This window comes from Lathamus discolor, chromosome 1 (genome assembly GCF_037157495.1).
Source record: "Lathamus discolor isolate bLatDis1 chromosome 1, bLatDis1.hap1, whole genome shotgun sequence".
In the NCBI taxonomy this organism is placed as follows: Eukaryota; Metazoa; Chordata; class Aves; order Psittaciformes; family Psittacidae; genus Lathamus; species Lathamus discolor.
Genome location: NC_088884.1, coordinates 73,068,721 through 73,083,485, shown reverse-complemented (window position 1 = coordinate 73,083,485; position 14,765 = coordinate 73,068,721). Strand labels below are relative to the sequence as shown.

The window sequence follows — 14,765 nt, the reverse complement described above, 5'->3', positions numbered from 1 at the left end:
TGTTCCAGTTCCAGACTACCCATCTAGCAGAGATGTTTTTTTCCTAGTGGCCTTTTAACTTGTGCCCATCATTTACTACTGCTAGGAGAAGAATTTGGACTCACTTCCTTTCAAAGTCCCCTTCAAGTATCTGTAAACACGTGTAGCTAGACATGCCATCACCAGACTAAATTACGCCAGATCCCTCAACATCTTGTCAGTGATATACTTTAGGTCACTGAACATCTTGGTATCCTACCAGTGTAATCTCCCCAGCAACTTAACATCCCTCTTGAATTGGAGAGGGCCCCAAAACCGAATGTTCTGGGTGCAGCACTGCCTGTGGCAAACAGACCATTTAATCCGCCAGGCCCACAAGGCAAACATTGTCCACAATGAGAGCTGGGACAAACAGAAATAGGAAATGCACTGAGTAGGTATCCCAGCACATGGTGCACCACTTGCTGCCTTTACAGCCCAAGCCTGTTCCTACCTCAAAGGCCCCACCACTCCACACTCCCTAATTAATAGGTGGAACTGCAGCATAGTTTCCTGAAATCACAGCGTGGCTGTGCAGTATTAAGACAGAACTGTCACATTTCAAAACGTTGGTGATTTGAGTCCTCTACAGCCTCAGAGAGATAAAGAAGGTCTCAAGAAGGACTCAATCTAAGTAAGCAATCAGCCAAGCTCTGGCTGGTGTGCTGATTGCTATGCCTCCCTTGGCAGGGCATGGGTTATATAGGCTTTTAAGCGTTGCAATCCTGGTCTAAGCAGGCTACTACCCTTCCCTGAGAGAGAGTCCATCAGCTTCAATGGCATATGCATGCACAAAGATGAAGTGTGGTGTCATGGAGGAACAAGGACCAGGAGCACTGGGGGACAGATGGGGCAGGGGACTGAGTCCAAGCCCATCTGCATAGTTCAGCCTGGGAGGGGGTGTGCTGGGAGGCTTTAGAAGGTTGAAGTTACATGCACACAAAATCAGAAACTTGATGAAAATACATTTAATTTAATTCTTCCATAATTAAAAAAAAAAGTTTAAAAATATGGGCATTTGGAAGAGAGAAAAAAAATCTAAGAAATGCAGCCAGCAGAGTGGAAACTAGAGCACACACTTCCCGACCAGAAGCGCCCTGCTCTTCTCACTAGCTGTGTTACAAGACTCCAGATGCCACACAGAAGTACCTTCCTTTTCCTCATACACTTACAACTTTGCCAAAAAATTAGAGTATGGTTTTCTTCTTTGGTATGCTAAAGGACAACGTATCCAAAAGCCACCTCCCCAAACTGCATGCAAATCAGTTTTCAGAAGATCTGTATTAAAAGGGAAAAATCAACTCTATTTTCCGTAGCCATACGATCAACAGCTGACCTATTCCCCTGTTACTTGAAATGTCACTCTACTGGAGCACTGAAGCCTCTGGACTATGAGGTTCAATTCATGGTCAATGAATGGTTTCTGCTGGCTAAGTCAGTGGCATTTAGCACTGAGAGCAGTGAATTATTCATGGTGGAAAAAATATAAACAATAATTTTATTCATTTATACATTGTTTAAAAATGTATTTTGCCAATGTTTTAAAATGTTACTGACTTTGACATTGAAATTGATTCCTATTCTCTGAGTAAATGCAGGCCTGCGATAACATTTCTTTAGGTGTTTAGCAGTATATACCCTATCACTGTACCAAATGGACAGTGTGTATTGGAACAAGTGACATAGCATTTCAAGTAAAATTATGTGGGTTTGAAAATCTTATTTCAGTCAGGGTTTTTAATTAAGACACAAACAAACAGCAAAGCTGATTTCCTCAGTAAGAGAGAAATCAATCCGAAGTTTATGCCCTCATTTCTATTTTCTTACTAATACATACAGCTTTATGGTAACGTTCAGCTGAAGAATAACAGTTAAGCCATTAAGCTTCAGTGTATTCTAAAACTAGAATTATACTGTGGCAATTCATGACTTCTTAGCTAGCAAGAGGTCTCTGTGTTGTCAGCAGGTATTTGCAGTGCGACATCAAGTCAAAACCTGAACCCCCCAACAGACCCCTATTTCCTGTCAAATCTTCTGCAAAACCAGGTTTGAGGCATTGCCTAAGCCTTTCTTAGGCTGGGTTTAGTCAGATTTATCCTAGCAGGTAACTATTATAGCTAAACCAGGTTTAGTTTTATGTGTAGAGATGTTGGGGTTTTCTTTGAAGTGACTGTTTGCTCCATTAATGCAATCAATCACTGCATGTATTTTTTTACCATTTCTTTGAACTTGAAAGAGATTAATGTAGGAAAAAGGTCAAATTGGAGTAAGCAGCCACGCAATGGAGAGGCAAGCGCTGTTTGCAGAGGTGTGCAGGTAAATGCTGAGACACTCATTCAAGAAAAACAAAATGTTCTCCTTCCTGGGATTATAGCTAGATGTGATTTATTAAGAAATTTGCCACCAGTGGTATGGAAAGACATAACAATTCAGCTGTTTTGTATTAATTTTATAATGTACTTTGCTGGTTTATCATTAAAAAGTTACTGCTGTGTATGCAACAGGCTTTTATGTGCAGTATGTATCATTCCTACAGCAGACGCTTTTAAAGCCTCCGTTTTTCACTTCAGAAAATTTCAAAAACCAAATCCACCATTATTTTTTCATGCAAAAAAAAAGGAACCCTCCAACCTTGAAGTCAATGGTGCAAGGATTAAAAGGAGGCACAGCTGAGTGCAGTTCAGGTGAGAAATTAAGTCTGTTTAACTACGGAAAAGGAATGCAAGCTGGGAGGCAATTTAAGACGGAAAGTCTCTGTTTGGGGAGTCTCCTTGTGAGATACTGAGAATTAGAGGAAAGCATCTGAGAACACGGTGAGGTGAGTAAGCCGCTTTGCTTATTGTAGTATGTTTAAGGTTACCTGGCAAATCTTTGCAGCGCTATTGGAAGCTGATTAAAAACTACAAAGGACTCATATAGAACACTAATGAGTATTTCCAGGCTGAGACATGCAGCCAGAGGAGGGTACGTAGGCTCTATCCCAGTTCCTAAGCAAGGAGTTACTCGGTTTGCAGTGCCTGGATTTTTCACACATGTAAAGATGTCACATGGAAAGCATTCAGGGAACACTTCTGAAATAGTTAACTGGTTTCAGGCTGAAGACATTTTGTGCTTGGTGTAGGCTCCAGCTGAAGCCTCTAGGAACAGTGTGCCCTCCGTACCTTGAACCAGGATAAGGCTGCAGTCAGCCTTTTGCTCGCAGGTGCTGTCATAGTCCCAGCGGTGGGTGTTACTGTTAATTCCTTCTTTATTATCAAATTACAGTGCAAAATGAGCTTTTGAGGTGCGCAGATCTCCAGCTGGAGATAGAGATGTTAGCTTTCCCTCTAGCAGGACATTTCCGTAGATGTATTCAGCCAGGTGTGCTCCTGCTTTTGAGTAAGATAATTTTTCTTTTGATCAAACAAAAAGCCTCAGGATAATTAGCTGAAAAGGTGATGGTAATAGCTAATGGTTTCCTTCCGCATCAGAGATCTTGCTGATGCGATCTGGATATACATCATGACAGATATGAACTGAATGGAGCTGCATGCTGCATTCCCAGATGCTTCCCCAGCAAAGAAGCATCCTAAACCTGGGCATCCTACCCCCTGCCACTCACAGAGGTTCTTCTCTGTCAAGTGACCGTGAGTCTTCCATGCAGATCAAACATAGCTCCTTGTATGTTTTGCCCTGAACTTCAGAGTTTTGTATGAAGACAATTAAATTTGTTGTGTTGACCAATGACTCTGGGCCATACCTCCCACTTCACGAGGGAAATTAAACTGCTGTCAGTGCTGTAACAAAGCTGTCTCTGCTCTACAGCCACTGGCACACTCCAGTAGCCCTGAGAGGCAAGGAAGCAGACCCCTTAATAATTCTTCTTCCTGTGGACTTCTGTTAGAATAGGGACTCCAGATTACCTAGGGGCTTTCAGAGGCTGCCTGCAAAGAGGACACAGCTGCCCTCAGAGTGTACGAAGGGTGCATGGATCTCAGCTAATCCATGGAGCTGTCAGCCTACCCTCCTAAGAGCAGGAGAAATGGGAAAGAAACCCAAACCTCATCTTAATGTGTGACAGGAGCTTTCCACAGAGGTATGAACAGGACTAGATGGATTACAAGACGTAGCCTTACCTAGCAGGAGACTACCAGGAACGTGTGAGAGATAGATGCACACAACATGGCATGGTTGTGTGGGCATCTGCAGCAGGGTATCTGCAGGTATGTAGTGGTTCTGAAAAAACATCAGGTAACTAAAAATGAGCTTACACTGAACACCTCAGTTCCACAATATGACAGAAAACTGGGTGCAATGTTGTTAGGGTTGAATTAGAATCAGCAATCAGAAAGGCGAACAGTTACTAGCTTTGTCTCATAACACATGCTGTGAGAGGAATGTTGTGCCTCTCACAACATGTATTCATGAGACAAAACTAATAAGTGCTTCTTGTAATGAGTGCTAAAAATGTTCAGGTTTGTTGCTATTAGTGCCCATCTGAAAGCTGTACATATTCCAGAGGTATGTATGCATTAATCAGCACTTTAAGTGCAGCTTCTGTATCTATGAAACATTTATGTAAGGCAATAATCTCAAGTCGGAAGGACTTTAAAATATTTAGAGTCCTTAATAAATTTTTAAGCGCCTTTTTTGCAGCACACAGCAGATCTGGACTTCCTTTAATCTGATGGCCATTTCTGCATCTTCTGCTTCTCTAGTAAGGCATGAAAATACAGAGGACATGGATTGCAGAGGTATCTGCAAGGTCCCATCCCATAAGAAGTCAAAAAGGTAAAGGAGAACCTAAGCACATGCTTTAAACACTTGGCGTGGGGCAGAGCAAAGGCCCATAGAGCAGGGGTGGAGTAGCTCAGTAAATGCATTTGGATGGGTCAGGGTAACTTGCATGCACAATTTTTTCTTTCCCCATTTTCAGCCAAGTCTTACCGTGTACCAGCAACACAGCGGGTGTCTTGGTGATGGCTCTTCCAGCCATAGAGGTCTCTGAGGTGAAGAAGCCCGCACAGCCAGTACTACACATTCAGCACAGTGCCAGTCCTACATAGTACCGTATTTTATTTAGTGCCAAGATCATACCGTCAGGCTTTGCTCAAAGCAAGATATTGAGTTCTCTCCAAGGGGAGAACGTAGTCATAGCTCATGTCAGTCTCATGCACAGAGCACATAACCAGACGTGGTATCTAACAGAGCCAGGTTTCATGCACTTTGGCATGGTAACCTTGCAGTGCTTTAAAAGTGCCTTCCAAAAAATGAATCGTCTTTCTAATGTGGGAATAGAGCAAAGGCCAGCTGGAAATGAAACCCAGGAATGAGTGTGCCTTTTTTGTGTATGAATTCACAACATTTTAGCTCTTTCATTTTGCACAAATGACATGCAGGTTTTGTGAGCGTTTATTTTCAAAGGCCTTAATGTGTTCTGTTACAGAGGGTGACCAGTTTCCATATGTATGTGATAGACTTACACTACCATATTTCTTAGTGGCCTTAATGGACTGGGTCTAAAGAAGCAGCAACTGCAATCTCAAAACATTAAACAGAAATGAATGAAACAGAAAAGAGTCGTCAGCCAATCTTCATGTATTTGATAAATACAGAGCTTGCTTACACCTCCAAATCATTTCCACTTTAGTCCACAAATTCAGGTGATCTTGGTACCTGAGCTTAATGTGGCCAAGCTTACTGAGCTAACTTCTATTTTGGAAGTGCTCCAAACTATAGAGATACTCTTCTACTTTAAGTGAAAGGTACAATTCATCTCCCTAGAACTAGAATTAATCAGACATGTCTAAATTTTCTTATGTAATGAATAAAAATTGGTTCAGTCGTCAGAGCAGTTGAGATGAAGCATGTCTGGATGTCACTCCAGAATCTTGGATACTGTAAGAAAATAATCATCTGTGTCAGCCCAGGGAAAAACACCTGCTTCAAAAACAAAGAGGGGAAAAAAGATCTTTATATCTTTGGAAGATATAAAGCTAACTATAGTATGAGGAGTCATAGGAAAGTAGTGGATGATTGCTTCCCAAGTATAAAACTAGTATTATTGCTCATAATTTTTGGAAAACCATTTAGAATGTCAGATTTATTAAAATGCTGTTCTACTGTAGACAGGACATGGCAACAACTTCACTGATCAAAACCAGGAGATGACAGAAAAAAACTGGTAAACAGACAAAATCCTTTTTAGATCCTGTTCACAGTAAAACTTGGAATGGAAATCTGAGAACTTAGAGATATTAAATATCTCCCAAAGATGTCTACCATGTAATTCATTCAGGACCCTATTTCTCTTGCAAGAAGCAGATCTAAAATTATTCAAGGAAAGCAATTCTTTGACCCCTCAAGACTTCTTAGCTAGTCTTGAAGAGAAAGCAATCTCCCAAAAGAGCAAGTTGTAGAATGCTAAGTAAAGGAAGAAGCAAACTTCAAGTATAGTTTGAACTGAGAAATAAAAGCATAAATAAAGCATATGATGAATTATCCTGCAAATTAAATAAACAACTAGCAGGACTTGAAATCAAATTCAGTTTTTCGCTGCAGAGAAAGCAAGGCACATCCAGCCCTGCCAATTCTCAATGACTAAGGAGTACACTGATGCTCTTTGGTACCCACCCAGAATACTGCAATCATGTATATTTATTAAACATGTTGGTTCTTAGCTCTGATTATGAATTATTCATGTTTTGTTAATAGTCCGATTCCCTAGAATATCCATGCAGAGCATGCATGATGATCACTGAATCATTTTCACTGAATTTACCAGAAAGACTTTCCTTCATGACTATCAGAATGAGGCTTTAATGACAAAACACACCTCTTTATTAGTTCTTCCTCCCCACTTTTAAATACAGAGAGCTGATTTTTAACGTTGAGTGTGTTTGGGAAAACGATAATACAAAAGATAACTGAACAGACTGATTTGATTAGGAATGGGCTAGAGAACACAACTGAAACGATGTATCACAGAAAACCTAGCCCAAAATGAAAGAAAAATCCCACTAAGAGACTTCACATTGCTTCCAGTACCCCTGGTACTGTTTTTAAACATCATCTTACTCTTTTTAAAGCAGGTTATAATTCAATTACCATATTCTATTGCAATTTTCTGCACCTCTAAAGAGATTATTTCCTTCGCACTAGCAATTTTACTATTACAACAATAATAAGGAATTTCAAGTAGTTAATTTTACAGAGTGCTTATACTACTATTTCCCAATATGTATTCTGGATTATTCTTGGACTTGAGAGCTTTTCATGATGTTCAGAACTGAAGTAGCAAATCCATTAAAAATACGATAGACCTTATTTTGAGTCCTGATTCAGCAAACTATTCTGCATTTATAAAGCTTTAATCCTCAGGCAATTTTAACCTTTGTATGAGAAAGTCTAATTTAGTTGGCAAATTGTAAAAAGAAGTGAAATTAATTTGCTGCTCACCAGTTACTCATCAGCATTCTAAAAGCCCCAGTGAAATGCATATATTAAACATGGGAGTAGAAGAGGATATTGCAAATATAAACATCACAGATTAAGACAAGATGTACAGTGATGCTGTAAAACTCAAAATATTGATTGAAATGTGTTAAAAGAAGAAGCCTCCCCTGTATCAAGCAGCATAATAAAGCTGTGCAACTATATCTGCTACACAATCACTCTGAAAATAAGCTGGAGTCATTCAGTAACTCACTAGAATGCAAAGATCATTTCAAAGCATTACACCAAATGAAAAAAATAAAACACCTATGGTATGAAATGCTTCCGACTCCAAATCTTAAAGCTGTAGTTTAGCGAATGAGATTCTCCCCTTTCATGAATACTCTTAGAACAGCAGAGATGGTCATAAAATCCTTCAGAATGGCAAATGATACACATTTCAAATAACCTGCCCCTACTTCTATTTACGCTACAGATATTTCTGAAGTAGAGAAGGAAAGAGTAGAGAGTAAGAACGGCCAAACAAGGGCACACTGACAGTTACTCAAAATCCGGCTACAGATAGCAACTCAAAGGCAAAGTGACTGGAGCTTCTGGCTGGCCTAGAACATCAGCAGAATGAAAATTATATGAGAAGTTGCAGGAGGAGCTTTAAAGATGACTTCCAACTTAAACGAGGTGAATGAGCTAAAATGAGCAAGAAAGAAAATGCTACATGCTGACACAAAAGCAAAGAGATTTGAATCAGATATAGCCCTGATTTAGGCTAGAATTTATAAAGGCAGGTTTGAAAGAATCTCCTAGTAGGTGGAGGGGAGGAAAACGTGATGAATTTTATACAAAGAGTGATCATTTTATCTGCAAGATCATAAGATATGGCTGGCTTGATAACAAGAGACAATAACAAGTCAGGATATTCCTTTCATTTTATGCTTTAGGCAGTACAAAGAGCACTCATTTGTCGCTAATAGAATATTTGGTAACATTTCTTGCCCACACATTCATTGAAGTAATTGACTATTACTGGGATGTGTTTAAAAAATCAAGTTGGTGGAATACTGTGGAGAGGTTGACTTCACTTTAGAGTTAAAACTGGTTTAGGGAGTACAGCTTTTGTGCAGACAATTAATTCTCTGGTATCCAAGTACTCTTTTGTGCCTTCTTCCATATTATCCTTATGACTGGAATAATATTCACCCTGAAACTTGGTGGTAAGAGCTTTTTATCTTCATAACACTAGATAGCAGAGGTAGCAAAGTTTTTAAAATGCCCCTTCCACACAGGAATCAAAACCCCTTCCATTTCATATGTTATTTACTCTTTGCTCTTTCAGATGTCAAGATTTTTTCTGCTTTATCAATGTCATACTTCTTTCCCCACTCAAACTCCTCTTTAATCATATCTTACTGAGAGCATTCTCTCTTTTTTTTCCCCCTCACTTCCACCACTCCCCAAAGTACCTCTTTTTCCACCTCTTTCCTAACTCCTTACAACACAAATTATATTTTTCCCTACCCGAAAGCCAAGTTTGGTGGTGCCTTTTTATTCTTTTCTCCAAATAACTTCCTTCTGTTTGCTCTTCCCTCTCACAATGACTGCTGTGTGAAGTTTGTACCTCTTTCTTTCCCTCAACATGTATTTAGCTCTCTCAACTATTCAATAAACTTCCCCCTCTTGAAGTACCACATTTTACCATTACACTCTTCCATCCCTTATTGTTTCCATGCCCACATTATTCCAGTCTGGCAACATATTTCTGTTTTTCAAATTGCACTGAATTTGTCCCATTTTACATTTCTTCCCTAATTCTGCAATCTAACCTCTCACCTATTAGTCGCAGACTGTACCAGCAGTTGTTGCTTATTTACTGGATAAACACTTAACACACTAAGGATACTATCATGACTAAATACCACAATGCCCTCATGTATCAGATAAGCACAGATCACAAGTATCTCAAAAAATTTCAGTTTTAAAGAATCTTGCAATTCATTTAGAAAGGATTCTAAAACCCAGTAACTCTAATGAGAAATGTGCTTGAAAAGGCAGATTAGTTGATTCAGATGGCAATTCTATCAGAATAAAATAAAATGCATCTTCATCTGTACCAAACCCGACCATTATTGAAAGAAAAAGTTACATCTAGTCCATTTTAAAGAATTTAATAGTTGTATTTCCCACAATGCTACATACAAGAAACTGTTTTAAATAACATTAATATAAACTAAGAAAAGTCAGAGAACCTTAAGTTAGAAAGATTCCATCTTTCCCTCACATAGTAAAAGACATAATACATATGATTTATGCAAACATCTATATTATTATAACTATAAAAAAGTTTAAATAAAAGTGTTTAAATGAGGGAGCTAAAAGTCAGGCATTTAAATCCATGTGTAGGCACTGAATAGCTGGTTTAATTTTCAGAATTGCAAACACTTTCAACTTCCACAGAGTTTAAGTTGACCGACACCTATAGAAGTCCCATTAACACTTACCCACAGAATTTAATTCATCTGAGTAGGTCCATCAAATTAAAAGGGAGCACTTATATGCATAAATCACGACTAATGTTTACAGGATTACAACATATGCTGATATATGCATTTAGTTTTCTAATTTCAGTCTCAACATTTAAAAGTTTCAATCACAACATTTAAAATATAAGTTGTTTATTTAATTATGCATTTAGGATGTACGTTATAGTCTTTAAAAACATACCCCATGAGGAACTCCCACTAGATTTTCCAACAAAACAATTTGTACTTTTTTTGCAAAGCAGCAACCAGAGTCCTCATGATCAATGTATTATTCGAAATATTGAGGTATACAAATAAGAGAAATCATTCAGAAGCAGTCATTTTCCTTATTGACCATATTACTTCCACTGTTTGAAAGCCGAAATCCTGTTAGCAGAGATTTCTGCTTAGAAATGGATGACATAGATAGGTCTGGAATTTTAGAAGTTCATTTTATTTCCTAAGTGCCTAAAAAAGGAACATAATCTTTTATATCCCAAGTTTTAATTAGGGATCAGTGTTTATATTTGTATCAACACCTCTAAATACTTCATTAAAATCAGGATACTGGCCATCACAACACCATTAATATCAGTTAGTTAAACATCTTTTCAGTTGCTAAATGAAAATACACTTTCTAACGCAATCATTCACTCATTATTATGAGATCAGTGTCACTTTATTTGTCTTTACTATGCTCTTGTTCTAATAAATCATAACAGCAAAATAATTAGGTTGCTCTTTCTAGCACAAGGAAAAAGGACTCAGTCCTGCAAACGCTTTTCAAGTGTCTAATTTTATAAATGTTGATGGTCATATTAGAATACACAAAAGAAACCTTGTGACAAAATGTTTAGACTATCGGGGTTCAAATCACCAGAACAATTATCAATACGAAGTCTGCAATGGTCAGAGAGCTACGGCACTGAGATTGCAAAGTAAGAACATATCATCAACTGATCAGGTAAAGTCTATGAAACTCAATTAACCTGGGTTCTACCAACCATTTCACTGGTAAAATGAAAACGTACGTACCCCCTTTGCTCCCAGAAGGGAAAGACAAGGCAAACCACTGACTGGGTCTTGCCCTCTTCTTCATTACCACTGAATGAGCAATTAGAGATTGTTCTGGTTTGCAAAACAAGTAAGGGACTGTCCTTTTAAAAGGCCAGATCTTTTAAAAATTAAAAACTTTACAAAGGATTGATTTGCCCCTAATTGTGTCTACTCAGCTGTCTTCAACTAGCAGCAATCTACCTTGGTTTCTGAGTAAAGGTCTCAAGTTTCCTTTTAGTTCCACCCTATTTTTTAAAAAGCATACCAAACTATATCATTAAGGCTGGTTTATATCTGTGTCAACTTGATTTACATATACCAAATGGAACAATCACTTTGAGGACTTTCAACTAGAATGAGCAGTCTTGTCAATATTCCAGGAAAAGTTACTGTACCTATTGGAATAATTAGTCTCCAACATCACCATCTCTATCACCTATGAGCCACAGAAAATGAAAACCTACAGCTAATAAGGCAGTTCCAAGCAGATCTCCCAGTGCAGTAAGATAAGGGATAGAAAAACTATCAGGATCTTTTCCTTTTTTCCAGAAGTGGTGCACCATCCAGTCAGCAATCCATAACAGAGTAAACACCTACACAACACCAAACAAACAAAATCTGTGTTATTATCACATAAATTACATTGAAAGGAAATCAACAGCTAATATTATTGTCTCCTTAGTCTACAGTATTATTGTATATAGCTACATTTGAAAAATATAAATAATTAATATGAATGAGTTTCAGACTAAAACTCCCTACGTGTACAGACACAGTTACCCAACTTCTCTCAGTCAATCGCATGCACAGACAGAAGGAACATACTGAACCATTGTCTGTGCTTGAGGACTTCTGAAAACGAGAAGAAAAAGCAAAAACTCCAATCAAATATGCAACTGCACTTCCCACATGACATTTTGTACAGTGAAAGTATTAAGTGGGGCTGCGAGATCATTCAGAACTGACACTGCCCCAGATGAAAACACTTGACTCAGGTGTAACTCTTGTTTCCACAAGTCTAGAACTGACCTGATATCAGACATGATATAAAGAATAGCAGGTCCAGAGTAAGAACAGTTTCATCTGCATTGTATGATCTGCAAAAAAATGGCCTAGAAGCTACTTTTATGCTTGAAATAGCAGCTTCAACCCTTCTGTAATAAGGCACACCTGCAATATATATTATGAAATTGTCACTCCAGGCTGAATTGGTCCCAGAATAAAAAATTTCATTCCCAACTGTGAAAGTCTGAACATTCGAGAGGTTTGATCTTAATACTAAAAGTATGCATAATCATTAAAACAGTTTTAGAAAAGAATCCTTTTAATGTTGCACAGCTGTATGATAAGACATTCTGATTTGGACAAATCATGTGGTGCGGCATGGCACAAGATGAATGGAGAAAGGACCACTAACAGAGCTTCTATTTCTTCTCGTCTCATCTAAGGAGCTGATTAAGATGAAATAAATACTGCATTTTATCTTTTTAGTTATTCAGATCCTTAGGAAGTAAACCTAAGACAGTTCCCACCATAATTCTTCTTTTAAAAGTCTACTATGTACATTTAAAACAATATACAGTATCAAAAGTAATAAAAGGCACAAAATTCATATTTTATTTAGTAAATGATCAATTACTGGTATAAAAAGCATCTGTATGCACTTACTTATTGAAATACTGATAAGGTGGTTGCAAGACACTTCTCCACAATACAAAATACAGTAAAATGAATGTCATATAATAAACTGCGCTGAAAAGTCTCTCAATTAATCTTTGCTCTGCAAAAGTATATGTTAAAATACAAGCCTGAATTTCTAATTAAATAAGGAAAAAATGGGAGTATTTGCCTAATGAAAAATGCATGGCTTATTTATACAAACATATCATCTGAAAAGGGAACTCTGTAGTCTAAGCTAATTATGCGAGTCCTAGGTGTGCTGACTGGAATCCAAACAAATATATTTAAAACAGATGTTTTCTTTGGAAGACTATCAGATTCTTTGAGTCTGCTCCTTCTTCTAAGAGACAAAAAGAGGCCTGTTTATAAAAGACCCCATCCATTAACATCTCCTACAGTATGTGCACAGAAGACTCTGTAGCACCCCACATCAACAATAGCTCTGCATGTTCTATTACAAGATGAAAGCATTTGTAACAAGAATAATTTATAATGAATTATATAACACAACCCATTAGATGTAACACACACAGTCCCATTGAAATGACAGTGCGTACTTCTGGCTCTTAAAAATCATGACACAAAAAAACCCTTTCATTTCTTCATGTGTTTTCCAGCTTGAAATAACTGCCTTAGACTACTGTGAAAAATTAGCAGTTTGGCAAGTAAGTTTTGTGAACCTTCCCAAATAATTATTTTTGCTATATTAACTTATGGGTGCGTAACAAATAATGCAAATTATAACAAACCTGGCTTCTGTAAGTAATTGGAAAAAAGTTATAGCATATTATATTAGCTGCTGCTTATACCAGTATATGCTGGCAGCTGGGACATAGTGCTTCCAGAGTATGTTACAAGACTGCAGTTCACCAGCCTTTATTTTTGGTGAAGGAATAATCATTATGCATTTGCATGGCTAGAAAGTCACTAACATTTAAGAATTACACAGATCAGTCTTTGGAAATGGTTACTTATTTGGCCACAGTAGTTTGTATTAGAAGACAGAAGAAGTCAACCAATGGGACTTAAATCCTTAATAAGCTTTCTTATCAATGTTAAGACGGGGCAAAAGCCCTACTATTGAGTTTGCTGAAAGTAAGTCCTTGTATTTAAAGTGATGCGAGAAGTCGCTCACAAAGATCAAAGAAAAAACATACAAAAGACATTACAAGACTTGTTACTTTAGTGGCACAACAGAACTACACTCCTATAATTTCAGCAAAATTATGCAGATGGCATAGCAGTACAAATACTGTATACTTCTGCTCTGCACTGATGCTTTGAAGAAGAAAGCCTTCCTACTTCTAATTGAAAACCAGATGGTTTTCAGGGAAAAAAATAAAGAGACCATCATCACAGAAAAGCCTAATAAGATAAACAGATAATTTTTGTACTAACATGAAATGCTGTAGAAAAGTGATAAGAAATGCTTGTAAATATATGCAGTTCAGCTCAAGATGTGAGCTGGTATTTTAAAATTATTTAACATTCAGAGGATGAGAATAATTCAATGTTTTCTGAAGAAAGGGGGATGAATAGTAGTAGAATTATGAAACAGAGCACTAGGAATTTTTCCAGACCGAAGAATGAAATAACTGCAAGGTTTAAGAAATGTAAAAGTAACTAAATATCTCTATATAAAAAAAGATCTCAGCAAAGTGAGACACTTTATAGTCACCGATCAAGAAAAAAAAAAATCCTAGAGCATGGACTGCAAAAATACCGAAAAATTCCAAAGTTTTGGTATTTCAAAAGGAAGATCATGCTACATTATTACTTCGGGGAAAAAATTACAATAGAGATTGAGGAATATGAAACTAAAGACATCATCAGATTTAGACTGCATTTCTAAAATGATCTATCAGTCACATTGTCAAAAAAGGTCCTCAGAAGACAGAAGCAGCAGAATCTAGCAATGAGAGGGAGGGAGGAAGGGAGGGAAGAAAAGACCAGGAGTGAAGTCTTTATAAAATCCTAATTATGAAGAATCTGAAAATAAGGGGTATAACTACACATATAATTTTGTACAACAAAGGGCAGAAATAAAGAGAAACTTGATAT

General features: G+C 37.6%; 1 protein-coding gene and 1 long non-coding RNA gene across 3 annotated transcripts in view; one reads left to right on the top strand and one right to left on the bottom strand.

Moving 5' to 3' along the window:
• Positions 1-2,750: 2,750 nt before the first annotated feature.
• LOC136007209 (uncharacterized) lies at positions 2,751-5,318 on the top strand. Its single transcript, XR_010609528.1, has 3 exons — positions 2,751-2,836; positions 4,716-4,788; positions 4,934-5,318. It is a non-coding gene; the product is annotated as an uncharacterized LOC136007209 (long non-coding RNA).
• Positions 5,319-9,598: 4,280 nt separating this feature from the next.
• The window catches only part of SLC41A2 (solute carrier family 41 member 2), a 53,655-nt gene continuing 48,488 nt past the window's right edge, over positions 9,599-14,765 (bottom strand). For both annotated transcript variants that reach the window (XM_065679869.1, XM_065679879.1), the window contains one exon: positions 9,599-11,617. In XM_065679869.1, coding sequence (XP_065535941.1) covers positions 11,432-11,617 — 186 coding nt within the window. In that variant the 3' untranslated portion in view covers positions 9,599-11,431. The remainder of the gene's footprint in view (positions 11,618-14,765) is intronic.